This window comes from Eleutherodactylus coqui, chromosome 6 (genome assembly GCF_035609145.1).
Source record: "Eleutherodactylus coqui strain aEleCoq1 chromosome 6, aEleCoq1.hap1, whole genome shotgun sequence".
Taxonomy (NCBI): Eukaryota; Metazoa; Chordata; class Amphibia; order Anura; family Eleutherodactylidae; genus Eleutherodactylus; species Eleutherodactylus coqui.
Genome location: NC_089842.1, coordinates 173,874,878 through 173,890,214, shown reverse-complemented (window position 1 = coordinate 173,890,214; position 15,337 = coordinate 173,874,878). Strand labels below are relative to the sequence as shown.

Genomic DNA, 15,337 nt, shown 5'->3' with positions numbered 1-15,337 from the left:
GGTTCTGTCTGACTTCGCAGATTACCTCTCTCAAGTGGCATTCTTCAGTCTCCCTAGCTCTCTGCTGGTCCTCTGACAACGCAAGTCGTGTCCTTGGATTTCGAGGTGGGTTTCTTGCACTAACTCTGCTCTGCGGCAGTACAGGTTTACCATGCCAAGGACATCATATCCTCAGGACGTTGCTACGGCACATATTACTCAGACAGCGGGTGCCTCGTTGGAATCTCCTCGTTAGGAGCTCTCTCCTGGTGGTGCATGGGACCGTTACTGAGGTCCTTTTATACTCCATCTTTGAGCATGCTGGATGTCTAGCCATCCCTCCATGCTAGTCGCAGTTGCACAGCTTATTGCGCTTCTTTACGCCTGTGGTGGCTTATGTTTTCCTGCCCCCTTGGGTACTGCTCTGAAACGTCCCAAGGTCTTTGCTGTGTCCCCCAATGTAACGGACAAAAAAAAAAGGATTTTTGGTAAATCTTACCGTAAAAGCACATTAACCCCACATGCCTCCTGAAATGAAGTTTGTAAAAATCCTTCACCGTATGCAAATTGGTAGTTAACCTTCAGGTGAGTATACCTGGATTATGCCTGTTGCCTGCAATCTTCTCTATGAACCAGCCCCTTGCCTTTGATTGACATAGATAATGTCCCTACGTCACCCGCAAGTAGGGGTAGAACTCAATATCCCGGACGTCCGAGTTGCATGCTTAGTGTTTGTTATGCACGATCTTGAGCAGACTCCTCCTCTGCGATTGTTCCTGTCCCGATCTGACTCCTGGGACATTCTGTGAGGGCAGTTCCTACTAAATGAGGAAATACTCCTATGAGTGATTTATCTTTGTACTTATACTAAACTAATCTCTCTCTCATGGGGCTTATCTCCTTCCATTACTTGTAATCTGGCGGGCAATGTGGACAACAATTATACTTGGTGTCCATATGTTGGCCAAACAGTGTCCATGCACTGCTATGTTCCTAGTGCAGAGTACATCTGTAAATCATCTCCATCTGGTTAGTTACATCCAGTTCCTCTATCATTGGGTCATATACGGGTATAGCTGTGACAGTTATATGCACTTCTTAAGGTTTCCCATGAGTCTTATGGTATTGTGCATTCGACAGGATAGTTTCATATTTTGATACAGAGTTCTTACTGTTATCCAGGTGTCTCAGAAGGCCCAAGTGTCCTCTGTGATGAGTGAAGAAATGCTGGACCGAGTTTATGGAACGCCTGTCTATCAAGGACACCGTGGCACTCTTAAAAATGGTCCATATCTTCGGTTTGGCTCTCCTCCTGCTAAGTCTAAGCCACAGAGGCCTAAAGTTCTGGAGACTGTAAAGGGTAAGTAAATTGTAAAGGAATCGTGCAAAGTTTAACTTCTTTCACCTTTTCACAGGAAAGGTGATAAAAGTCGGATTGGTGGAGGTTTCACTATTGAGACCCCCACCAGTCCTGAAAATGGAGGTGGTGTGACCAAGCTCACTGCACCCACCCCCAGTGATGTGGAGAATAAATGGATCACTGGTTGCACATACATGGCAGCACTCCATTTATTTCAGTGGGGCTGATGGAAATGGCAGAATACAAGAGCTTAGCTATTTTCATCTGACGCACTGAAGATGAATACAGTGGCACACTGCATGGGGTGCAGCAAGCCCACTGGGAAGAGGAGATGGAGACATGGGATTGGTGGGGATCTCAGTGGTAAGAACCCCACCGATCAGTCTTTTATCACCTATCCTTTCCAAGAATGGGAGTCCCGTTTCCCCTGTCCTCACTGCAGGCTTATTGCGCCCCAACAGTGAGATTGAGAGTGAATGGAGTTGCAGTAATTTAATTTTCAATGGGACAGCTGAGGATGGGCCATCAATAGTATTTCCCTGGAAACCCCCCCTTTAAAAAGTCTGTGTTTGCCTACAGGGTGTATAGTGCCCTCTGTCTGCAGTTCATTGTAACAATACATGAAATGTTTAAGGCTTCTAATGGTTTGGGTTTTGCAGGTGTCAAGCTGAAGTCTGCTAAGGTACAGACCAGTTTCCATGAAATGGAGAGAGCAGTTATAAAATCTAGATCACCTGAATTTTCTATACCCAAGAATTATGAGCCTCAGTATGTATTTTGCCCATCCGAAGAGACGTGTGGACCATGTGCTCCTATGCAGGGACAGCTCATCGAAATGGCTATTCCCCTAGGTAAGGCACTTGTGGGAAATTGAAACACGAGCTGAGAGCAGCAAGCAGTCTGGCTGTGCCTTTTATATTGCTTTGTTAGTTGGAATCTGACTGTTTGCTTTGGGCAACAACATTTTGAAGCATTTTTCACACATACCTGCAAGCGTAATTTACAATAAAATGGTTGTTCCTGATTCCTTACTGGATCTGCAGAATTATCAAGCACAGTTCAGGAAGTCCCCTGTCGGTGAGCAACATGGAAAACGATTAATCTGGCAGATTGTAGATCTAGAATTGGCAGAGATGTGCAAAAAGTTGCATCACATGCTCTTTTCAATGTTTGATATTGAAAACCATAAGTAAGCAGTAGAGATGAGCGAGCACGCTCGTTTGAGGCTGATGCTCGAGTGAGCATCGGTCTTTTCGAGTAACTGATTACTCGTCCGAGCACCATGCGGGGGGCGTGGGGGGGGGGAGAGTGAGAGACATCTCTCTCGTCCCCCCCCCCCCCCCCCCACGGTGCTCAGACAAGTAAGCAGTTACTCGAAAAGACCGATGCTCGCTCAAGCATCAGCTTCAAACGAGCGTGCTCGCTCATCTCTAGTAAGCAGCATAAAACCTCCGTCAACTTTGTAAAAGTTTTTTTAAAATGAAGTAAACTTAAAGGGGTTGTCTCGCGAAAGCAAGTGGGGTTATACACTTCTGTATGGCCATATTAATGCACTTTGTAATATACATCGTGCATTAAATATGAGCCATACAGAAGTTATTCACTTACCTGCTCCGTTGCTGGTGTCCACGTCTCCATGGCTCCGTCTAATTTCGCTGGCTTCTTGCTTTTTTAGACGCGCTTGCGCTGTGCAGTCTTCTGCCTGGTGAATGGGGCCGCTCGTGCCGAAGAGCTGGTCACCACGTCGTCATCGTAGCTCCGCCTCCGTCACGTGGTGCCGATCAGCCAATGAGGTGGCTGTATCGGCAGTGGAACGCGGAAGACAGAAGAAGAAACTCCACGGTGCACCATGGGAAGACCCGCGGTGCACCGTGGGAGAAGACCAGCAGCGCCATCTTTAAAAGAAGAAATGAAGAAGCTGCAGAACGCTGATGCAGGTAAGTGCAATGTGCTTGTTAAAAACTAACACATGCTTTCTTTTTCACAGGGCAGAATGCAGGGGTCCATTTAAAAAAAAAAAAAAATCACTTTCGCCGCGAGACAACCCCTTTAAATTAAATTTGAAATGTTTATTTTTCTATTATTTACGACATTTGACGGAGGTTTATATGCAATTTACTTACTGTTTTCAGTACCAAACAATGAATGGAGTGCAATTACTTTGCACACCTCTGTATCTCTGAAGTTTAGTAACCCTTTAAAGTCTGCCTGTCCTTTCACCCTATGGATTATGACAGCCCTTTAATCTTCAAACGATAGAATATTTCCATCTTCAAAGGGCGGAATGTTTTGGAAATAGTTGTGCACCTTCCTACGAGCCCTCCCCGTGGGTCCGCGGCACTTGCATCAGACATAAGACCTCTAACTGATTTATTCACAAATCCCTCAATGTTTATATAGCTGGTCTCTTCCGTGTTCATTCATCCAAGAAGAATTAGGGCTCATTATTGGTTATTTTTTTTTTTCTGCTTAAATATTTCCAGCTGGGGTTGTATATGAAGTGTTTTATCAAAGCTTAACGTTTGGAGATGCTTCCACAGCTAAAGGGAGTCGTCTTTGTATAATATGTTATGGAATTGCTGTTCATGCAATTCCCTTGTACAATATGCATATTAGAGAACTGCAGGTGGGGCTTTACTTTAGAGTAATTCACATGTGGAGAATTTGCTTTGGATTTGTGCAAGTAGAAGCTGCAGCGAAATAGGTGTTGCATAAGCCTGTGGAAGGATTTTAACATGCGGAGTAGATTGCATGCCAGCTGTAGTGTGGATTGTACACCTTTAATGCCAGCGGTGAAATATGTAGTAAATCCAGAGCAAAGTCTGCATGAAACACTTGTAGATATTAATTCAGAATTGCGGCAAATTCACTGTAGATTTACAACTAGATGCATGGCAAAAAAATTTCACTGCTTGTGGCTTTACCCTTATAGGGGTTCTGTCATTAAAAAAAAATTCTATACTTGCCTCCCCGTCAGTCTACTTACCAGATCTTCACCTCACCCATCTTCTCCTGTCTCCTGCAGTCCAGCGGGGTGACTTCACCTCCAGCTGGCTGATTTCTCTTCTGGTGAGGTTACGTACATTCACAGGCAGTCTCCTTCCTGCCAGCCAATGTACATTATGTCACAGGTGAGCAGGGGGAATGCCGATCTACTACAGAGACTGCTCAAGCAGAAGCTCAGCGAGGAGAAGATGTGGTAAGGAGACTGACGGGGAAGGAATAGGTAAGTATAGAATTTTTTTTTATTATTATTATGACAAAACCCCTTTAAAGTGAATGTCCACCTTTTGTACTCAAAATAGATTTAAAACTTTGCACAGAGTCATCTCTTAATGCATCTTGATTGCAGTCAGAATCCATTTTTTTTATACAAAGCTCCAAATTCCCTGACTTGACATATAGTTATAGAGAAACTTTTTACTGTCTCTACATTTCTGTTTGTGCTAATCCTCCTGGAAATCTATGGGTTAATTGACAAGTGGATGTTGTCACCTCCCTACAGCGCCATAAACTAAGGGCCCTTTTACACTGAATGATTATCATTCAGATTCTCCCAGGATCACATGAATCTGATATAATCCAGTGTAAACTCTGCGTACAAATGAATTCAAACGCTAATTCAGCATTGAGTTTATGTAAGCAGAAAAATCAAACCACAATCTACCCGTGTAAATAGGCAGTCATTCATCTATAAATGACTGCCTGTTTACTGTGAATGAAGACGGACTGAACCTCCATTCACTGAGAGATCATTGTACGCCACACGATCTTCAGCGGGGACACAGTGTGGGAACCGATGTGTATACAAAATACATCACCCGGTTCTCTGTTACCTCACCTAACAGTACCATAACTTAGTTTATGGTGCTGTTGGAAGTTGACAGGTTCCCTCTAGTATTCTCAATGTCTGCCTAGTCACAGCTGAAAGTGTCACAAAATTATGGACACACACCCTGTTGGCAAGGAGAATAGTAACATCTAGTTGTCAAAATGTGATTGTTCCCAGCAAGAGAAACAAAGTAACCTTGTAGATATGATACCTTTTAATGGCTAACAAAAATACATGATGTTACAGCGAGCTTGCGAACTTCTCAGGGTTCTTACTCAGGTTCCTCCCTAAGTAGGTTGGAAAGCTCGCTATTACATCATGTATTTTTGTGAACCATTAAAAGGTATCATATGTACAAGATTACTTGATTTCTCTTACTGAGCACAATCCTATTTTGATCTACTGGTGAACACCGTACCAAACTCTTTTCATTTTATCTAGTTGTCAGTTGATTCATACTTTTGTAGGAGGGATAACAGAAAAATGGTACCAAGCATAGTTGTGTAGAGAAATGATACCTCCGAATTGAAGAGGTAGTTTTCAAAGTGACTTAAATCCAACAAATGCCATTTTCCATAAAACAGGATTTTCTGTGGTGGGACTTTGGACACTTTGAAATAAAACCTGAGTTGCAGCGAATGTTTTGTAGGGATTTCAGCAATTTGTGCCTTTAACCTGTTGCCAATGATACTTTAATAAGCATCATGAGAATTCCGTAACCACTTTTGCCTCAATTTCTTTTGAAAATGGATATATTACTCTGGAAATCACCTATTTCATTGAAATGAATACACCAAGAAGGAAATGTATTCATTACATGCAATATACAATATTAACAAAGTATCACAGAATTTAGCTCCTAGAAACAAGATGATTTCTACAAGGGGTGTTTTTGCTTTAAATTTGTCAGCTCAGCAGTTGTGTGGCTTTAATGGGAGTGTTATATCATTGTAGAACATGGCATTTTTGTATATTTTTATGGTCTATAATGTGCAATATTTCTCCTACCACTAGATGGCACTTTTTATATAAATACTTAATCTAATACATATTACAATAAATGCTTCTAAATGATGTTGTCCATTCTCTTGCCTGTGGATGAAATGGATTTCAGTAATCAAATGACTTCAGTATTTTATGATATATGATGTATTTTATATGATGCTTATTTGCATATTATTTGCATATTTGCATAGTAAATAAATTCATGTGTAACATAGTACTGATTCAAGAGAAAAAGACAAAGCCCCTTATGTAACTATCATTTGTTTATGATTCAAGCATAGGACGTTCTCTAGAAGTTACTTAAGCGTAGAAATAAATACATTAAAGGATTTATTCGAGTTACTTAATTGTTCTCTCCTCTCCTGGCTCCCCTAAAACCCCTGCTCTTTAACTGCCGGTTTACCCTTTGACATACATTTTACAGGCTGCAGTCAGCCTCTGTGCAAGAAGTCACAGGCTGCTGCAGCCAATCACAAAACTCGTTAATGATGATGGAGCGCTGCAGCAGCCTGTGACATCCCATAGACTGGCTGACTGCGGCCTGTAAACAGCATGTCAGAGGAGACTGGTGGTCACGGTGCAGGACTTGCTGGGAGTGTTGACTATATGCTCTGTTGTTAGTTTTACACATAGGAACTAAAATTTATACAGAAATTAAGTAATTCAGACCACTTTTTTAAGGAGTTTAATATTAACCCATTAGTGCCCCCTAGTGGTTTTCATTGCAATGGTGCCATACTTGTGAGCATGTATTCTTATGTACTGCTTGTTTCTCCCATATAATAATTTGATTTTAGGGAAACCACGATTTGGTATAGCTGCTCCATTACCATTATCTGTAATTCTTGCAAGCCCTCAGCCCGTGGTGAATGTTTCTTTTCCACCAGCGACACCAAAGCCTAAGGCAGAAGTTGTGAGACCCAACATCGCTGTGGTGGAGATGAGGTCGGAGATAAAAGTTCCCCCACAACTTAGTGTTCAGGTAACGGTTGCACTTTCCTTTTGTCTTTATCCTTTGCACTGGGATAGACTTATAATGGGTTATGTCATAGTTTTCATCATTTTGATGGCAAGAATAGCGATGCTGGTTAATTTACCTTTACGGTCTTCCAACCCTCCTAACATGCTTGGTCCTGACCACTGTCTTCTCTTTTTTTTTCATTGTACTATGCTATTTTGCATCACTCTACAACATACGGTTCTATATGTCATGTAATAGTTTGTTCCATCCACTTTAGACATCCTCTATGTAACATAAATGTCACCTTGAATACCCTAATCTCTTTCAGGTGTTACCATGTGTTAATATAGACAGCATTACCAGTGACAGTCCAGGGACATCCCACCGTACCCCAAGTCCAGATCCACCATCTCGAATGCCCAGTCCTATTAAAACTGATGTACAGGTAGGAATCTCAGAAAATGTTCACTCACTGGCACACAGTACTTACCCTTAAATGTCTCAATATTAAAGGTAGACTGAACAAAGCCAGTACTAGGGTTCCACGTACAATGTGATTGTAATTTGAGGGGAATCCTCTTGTACCATAACATTGATTCAAGTTCATTGAATAAGTGCTGATTTTTTGGAAGTGATGGTAAAGTTGATATATAAGGATATGATCACAGAGGTGAGATTTGCTTTAGGCAAATCCGACATGAATTTTTCCTTAAAAAGTCTGTAACAGAAATCAGAAGCTTAAATTGGAATTTCTGCCACAGAGGGGCCAGCGGAAACTCATGCAGATGAACCTCATTGTAATTCATTGCTAAGCCATGGTTTTTCCATGTGAATCTGCTGCAATAATGAAAATGCTGTGGGTTTTTATAGGTCTACTATATTGTATCAATGTATATTTGGTAGGTTAGCACGAAGTATATAGAAAACAGATGAAGCGGAGAATGGCTGCAGGATAAAGGGCCATTTAGACACAACAAATATTGCTCAGAATTCGCTCAAAAGCCATCTTTTAAGCAATAATCATTGTGTGTAAATGTGCCCATCTTTCACTTTTCTGGTGAACGATGAATTTCAGTTCAGCACGAAATCCATCATTCGGTAGAAGAGCTGATTAGACGGACCGCACGCTCTGTTCTGCAGGGGGAGCACTGATAACATTGTCTCAGCTGTCAGCCCCGCGGCAGAACAAAGGGAATGTATTCAGAGAACAGTGGGTGGTCTGTTCCCTGAATACAGCTCCCAGCAGCTCACTTGCTACTAATAGGTTCTAATAGGCATTAGTACCAAGTAGTAGTTTATGCAAAATGATTGCTCAAAATAACATCTTTGTTATGGCCTTTTAAGCACCCAGATATCTGCGAATACACGTGCCATTCCCCTGGTGGAGGATCTCTTTCCTGTATAGACTATATATTCGGATCTGCGACGCTTACTCTCAACCTAACTTCAATAATACATGGTACTAGGGGGATATCGGATCATAGTCAGATCCTGTTAACGCTGCAATTCCCAGGACAATATTTTACCCCTACCTGGAAACTTAATCCCTTTTGGCTAAAGATGATAGGAGCACAAGACCGTATACCAGACCAAATAGACATGTTCCTTCAAATACATGAGCAAGAAACGCGGGAAACATTAAAATGGGATACCATGGAAGCCTATCTTAGAGGCTGTTTGAGGTCAACTGTATCTTATATAAAAAGAACTACTTCCCAGGCTGATCTTCAGATGGCCGACACAGAAAGGCAATATATTACAAATCCCACAGATACTAATAAAATACCGTGGCTAGGACTGACTCGTCTTTACAAACACCAATTACATCTTAAAACCAAAAGGAAACTTTTTTTTTTAGGAAGCAATATTTTTTTGAGATGGGTAATCAGTCCAGTCATCTTCTGGCCAATTTAATTAAACAAAATGGACAATCTAATTCTGTGCTTAAGATAAGGGCTGCTGACGGACAGTTATTAACAGAGGCTCAATCTATTGTGACCAGATTTGAAGAATATTACACGAATCTATATACCTCCTCAAATAGTAAATCAGTAGCAGATAACTTGGGCTATCTCGAAGATCTAGTTTTTCCGTCTCTCTCACCAGAACAGGTAGATTTACTAGAGGCCCCAATTGAAATGGAGAAAATTCAACAAGCAATTGAAATAATGGCACTAAATAAATCCCCTGGACCGGACGATCTTCCCTTAGAAGTGTACCAAAAGTATGTAGATCAACTTTCCCCAATATTATGCGACGCGTTACAATGGGGATATCGGAGGATACCCTCCCATCTTCTTTTTATGAAGCATCAATAATAGTATTGCTAAAGCCGGGGAAAGATCCAACTGAATGCGACTCGTATAGGCCAATATCACTGCTTAACGTCGATTATAAAATACTGACTACAATATTGGCCACTACCGTATATACCGGCGTATAAGGCGACGGGGCGTATAAGACGACCCCCCAACTGTCACCTTATACGCCGGTATTCAGTGGAGAAAAAAAAAAAAATTTTATTACTCACCTCCCACGGCGTCCTGTCGCGCTCCGGCAGGATGTTGCTCGCTCCGGCGCTGTCGCTCGCTCCTCGTCCCCGCCGCAGCATAGCTTTCTGAATGTGGGGCTTGAAATCCCCGCTTCCAGAAAGCTAATACACACGCCGGCAGCCATGACATCATTGAATGGCTGTGATTGGCTAAAGCACACGTGGCTTCAGCCAATCACACTATTCAATGACATCATTGAATGGGTGTGATTGCTAACACGTGCGCCTTCAGCCAATCACAGCCATTCAATGATGTCATTGAATAGTGTGATTGGCTGAAGCCACGTGTGCTTTAGCCAATCACAGCCATTCAATGCTGTCATGGCTGCCGGCGTGTGTATTAGCTTTCTGGAAGCGGGGATTTCAAGCCCCGCATTCAGAAAGCTATGCTGCGGCGGGGACGAGGAGCGAGCGACAGCCTGCCGGAGCGAGCGACATCCTGCCGGAGCGCGACAGGACGCCGGGGGAGGTGAGTAATAAAATTTTTTTTTTTTACACTTTTTTTTTTTTGAATTACCGGCGCATAAGACGACCCCCGACTGCAGAGCAGATTTTTCGGGGTTCAAAAGTCGTCTTATACGCCGGTATATACGGTAGATTGAATAAAGTAATCCTTTCCATAATCCATGAAGACCAGACAGGTTTTTGATCAACCACAATCCATATACGTAGAACTCAAACAATAGTACAACTAGGTAGAATGTATAATAAACCTTGGGCAATAGCGTCGTTGGACACTAAAAAAGCATTTGACTCTTTGGAATGGAATTTTCTGGAGGCCTGTCTGATTCGTTCTTGACCACAATTTCTGGGATGGATCAGGCTGCCATATAGGTCACCTATGGGTAATGTGATAGTTAATGGTATACCATCAATAAAATTCCGATTGTCATGAGGAACGCGCCAGGGATGCCCCCTATTCCCTGCCCTATTTGCAATAGCAATAGAGGCGTTGGCCATTCGCTTGCGCAATACTTTCTGTAACGGGAGTGCATTGGGGGGACAGGGAGAGTAGGGTCGGACTGTATGCGGATGATATGGTCCTTTATCTCCGGAACCCCGAACATTCCTTCCCGTGAGCCCTTGAGATTATACATCTTTTTTCTAAATATTCCGGATTGTATATAAATTGGTCAAAATCAGCAATAATGTATACGGGCCGAAATCCAATTGTGATCCCTTGTGTGCTTGCTAGCGGATTATTGGAGATACCTAAATTGAAATATCTGGGAGTAAAACATAGTACAAGACCGTGAAAATACAATAGCTGAAAATATAGACCCGCTGTACGAATCAATAAACGCTAAAGTTAAGACCTGGTCAGGACTACCTCTTTCGGTGGCTGGCCGCATAAACCTGATTAAGATGGTAATTCAACCTAAATGTCTATACTCTCTACAACACATATCAGTTGAGGTTCCATAGAATTTTTTCGAATGTTGAACTCTCTGATTATTAGATTTATATGGCGCCCGTCCAGATCCAAACTAAAACTTGCTAATCTGCAAAGATCTAAAAAAACAAGCAAAAAAAGGACATCTTTGTGTGTAAATGCACCTTTAGACTCCACAGGATTTGTTTGTAGAGTTGCTTCGTAATTGTTTTAGATGCATTGGAGCTATGGAAAATGTAAACCTTTACACTATTTAATACTCTGATATCGAACAGTCATTTTTGATGCCAAGCTTAAAGGAACGTGACTAATTTTTTGACGTGATTCGCCCTTATTCGCCTGTAAAACTTTACATACAATCAGATGACTTATTCTTTGGACAGTAATTCTACTCCCTGACACCCCTAACCTCCTGGCTAAACATACTGTACATTGGATTTTAATAAGGGGAGATTGACGATTGCCAGACCTCACTTATACTTCGTGCCTCTAGAGATGAGGTTAAAACCCAATCTATCCAACCCTCACGGACTCTTCTGTATTGTCAGTTTAATTCTACTTACAACTTAATCATGGGTGCTTTTTGCAAGAAAATGTGAATGTCATGCCATAGACCAGTGTTCCCCAACTCCAGTCCTCAGGGACCGCCAACAGGTCATGTTTTCAGGATTTCCTCAGTCTTACACAGGTGATGTAATTATTGTCGGTGCCTCAGACATTGCCACAGGTGTTCTTACTATGAAATATCCTGAAAACATGACCTGTTGGGGACCCCTGCCATAGACAACATAATGCATTACACTCATAGGCTTAGAAGGGTTATTCTCATATCTTAAAGCGATGGCATATCTGTAGAATGTATCAGTGCTTTGAAATTGGTAGGCGTTTGATTTTGAAGACCTCTATCAATCTTAAGAATGAAAGGATCCTTAATTCAGTACTGTGGCTCCTTCAGTCGTTCCTTGTACAACAGCAGAGCGCTACTCAAGTGAATTTGGCCGACAGCTTTTCTGCCCATAGTAATATGACCAGGAGCGACATTGTGCAGGAAAACTGAAGGGGCTACAATGCTGAGTCTGCCGCGCTTTTACTTTTGCTTTCTGAGGCATCGCTTCTAATTCCGAAAGCGACTTTAGCATACCCCAGCATCCTTAATAAACAGCAGGAAAAGTAATCCATGTAATTTTCCAGTTTTTCAGATTATGAATACAGTATAGATGACAAACTTTGCAGTCCTGATATGTATTTTTCTCTTTAACTTTGTCCCTTTGAGAGTAGTCTGCTGTACTTTCAATGAGCTCAATCCAAACGTCAGAGAATATCATACTTTACATATCCCCTATACATGTGCAACAATTTTATATCACAGTATAATGTATAAATACAATAGCAAAGGTTATAAACCCTCAACCAGATACATTGGACTTCACCTATTAAAGTGTTATTGCCAGAGTGGCGGCTATGGGGCTATTCACAAAAGGGTGGCTAACCTGTGTAGCATATGAATATGGAGCCTTAAGGCCTCCTTCACACGGACGACACCGCATTGCTGCGAGAAAATCGCAGCGATATCGCATCGCTGCACCGTATGATATCGCTGCGATTTTCTCGCAACAATAATCGAGTTGGGACCCTTGAACTTTTCCTATTCATGACATAATCAATGTTCGTGCCAAATTTCAAGTTTCTATGACATCGCGAAGTGAGAGAATTAGTGGCAGCGATGGAAATCAAACGATTTATGTGGGGGGGGGCGTAACTGTCGACGACGCTCGCACGCGCGCAATTTATCATAGGATAGATGTACTATGCCTATAATCTTCCCAGGAGTGTACTCAACAACTTCCCAAAGTTTCATGGCGATCAGATGAATGGTGTAGTAGCGCATAAAGGACAAACAGACAGACAGACATACATTCAATTTTATATATAAAGACTAGCTTACCCGTCGCGCGTTGCTGCGAAGACAGACAGACATACATTCATTCGTTTTTATATATCTAGATAACAACCAATCACAGCGCAGCTTTCATGTTACCTCAGTGGTATAATATATAACAACCAATCACAGCGCAGCTTTCATGTTACCTTAGCAGTATAAAATATAACAACCAATCACAGCGCAGTTTTCATGTTACCTGAGCAGTAAGAGAAATAACAACCAATCACAGCGCAACTTTTATTCTGCCTCAGCAATATAAAAAATAGCAACCAATCACAGCGCAGCTTTCATGTTACCTCTGCGGTATTATATATAGCAACCAATCACAGCGCAGCTTTCATGTTACCTCAGTGGTATAATATATAACAACGAATTGCAGCACAGCTTTCATGCAACCTCAGTAGTATAAGAAGTAGCCACCAATCACAGCACAGCTTTCATGTTACCTTAGTGGTATAATATATAACAACGAATCGCAGCACAGCTTTGATGCAACCTCAGTAGTATAAGAAGTAGCAACCAATCACAGCACAGCTTTCGTGTTACCTCAGCATTATAAGAAATAGCAACCAATCACAGCACAGCTTTCATTTTACCTCAGCATTCTCAATATGCAGCAATTGTCCTGTGATACGTTCGGCGGATGCATCATTTTGTAGTTGAACACTCATCCCGTTGCTCGTAATGCCTTTTGCTTTCGTGCTTGAGATGGAAATCAAACGATCTTTGTCTGGGGGGCATAACTGTCGACGATGCTCGCACACACCCCACCTATCGTAGGATAGTTGTACTATGCCTATAATCTTCCCAGGAGTGTACTCAGCAACTTCCCAAAGTCTCATGGCAATTGGATGAATGGTGTAGTAATGCATAAAGGACAGACAGACAGACATGCATTCATTTATATATATCAGGAAGTGAGAGAATTAGATTCCGTACGTAAAATTTGGATGCTAATTCTTTTGCGCATAGAATTGAATAATCGAGTTGGGACCCAATAACTTTTCCTATTTATGACATAATCAATGCCCGTGCCAAATTTCAAGTTTCTATGTGAGAAAATCACATTCCGTACGTAAAATTTGGACGCTAATTCTTTGGCGCATAGAATTGAATAATTGAGTTGGGACCCATTAGCGTTTCCTATTTATGACATAATCAATGCCCGTGCCAAATTTCAAGTTTCTATGTGAGAAAATTACATTTCGTACGTAAAATTTGGACGCTAATTCTTTGGCGCATAGAATTGAATAATCGAGTTGGGACCCATTAGCTTTTCCTATTTATGACATATTCAATGCCCGTGCTAAATTTCATGTTTCTATGACATTGGGAAGCGGGAAAATTAGATTCCGTACGTAAAATTTGGACGCTAATTCTTTGGTGCATGGAATTGAATAATCGAGTTGGGACCCATTAGCGTTTTCTATTTATGACATATTCAATGCCCGTGCCAAATTTCAAGTTTCTATGTGAGAAAATTACATTCCGTACGTAAAATTTGGACGCTAATTCTTTGGCGCATAGAATTGAATAATCGAGTTGAGACCCATTAACCTTTCCTATTTATGACAGTCAATGCTCGTGCCAAATTTCAAGTTTCTATGACATTGGGAAGCGAGAAAATTAGATTCCGTACGTAAAATTTGGACGTTAATTCTTTGGCGCTTAGAATTGAATAATCGAGTTGGGACCCATTACCTTTTCCTATTTATGACATAATCAATGCTCGTGCCAAATTTCATGTTTCTACAACATCGGGAAGTGAGAGAATTAGTGGCAATGATGGAAATCGAACGATCTACGTTGGGGGGTCGTAACTGTCGACGACGCACGCACGCGCGCCATTTATCATAGCATAAATGTACTATGCCTATAATCTTCCCAGGAGTGCACTCAACAACTTCCCAAAGTTTCATGGCGATCGGATGAATGGTGTAGTAGCGCGTAAAGGACAAACAGACAGACAGAGACAGACAGACATACATTCAATTTTATATATATAAATTGACAAGTCATTAGTAGATGATGAGTAATTATTAGGAAATTATATAGTACTAGTGTTTCTGGTGGTGCAATGCGCCACCCAACTCTGCTACATACATCAATATATATAAAATTGAATGTATGTCTGTGTGTCTGTCTGTGTGTGTCTGTTTGTCCTTTATGCGCTACTACACCATTCATCCGATCGCCATGAAACTTTGGGAAGTTGTTGAGTACACTCCTGGGAAGATTATAGGCATAGTAGAACTATGCTTTGATAAATGGCGCGCACGCGAGTGTCGTCGACAGTTACGCCCCCCCCCACGTA

At 41.7% G+C, this 15,337-nt stretch overlaps 1 protein-coding gene across 3 annotated transcripts in view; it reads left to right on the top strand.

Annotated features, from left to right (window-relative positions):
* The window catches only part of KIAA0586 (KIAA0586 ortholog), a 167,584-nt gene that overhangs the window by 51,755 nt on the left and 100,492 nt on the right, over window positions 1-15,337 (top strand). For 2 of the 3 annotated variants that reach the window (XM_066608233.1, XM_066608235.1), the window contains exons 15-18: window positions 1,162-1,339; window positions 1,999-2,190; window positions 6,974-7,158; window positions 7,466-7,582. In XM_066608233.1, the coding sequence (XP_066464330.1) occupies window positions 1,162-1,339; window positions 1,999-2,190; window positions 6,974-7,158; window positions 7,466-7,582 (672 nt within the window). The remainder of the gene's footprint in view (window positions 1-1,161; window positions 1,340-1,998; window positions 2,191-6,973; window positions 7,159-7,465; window positions 7,583-15,337) is intronic. The other variant, XM_066608234.1, reaches the window with a different exon arrangement.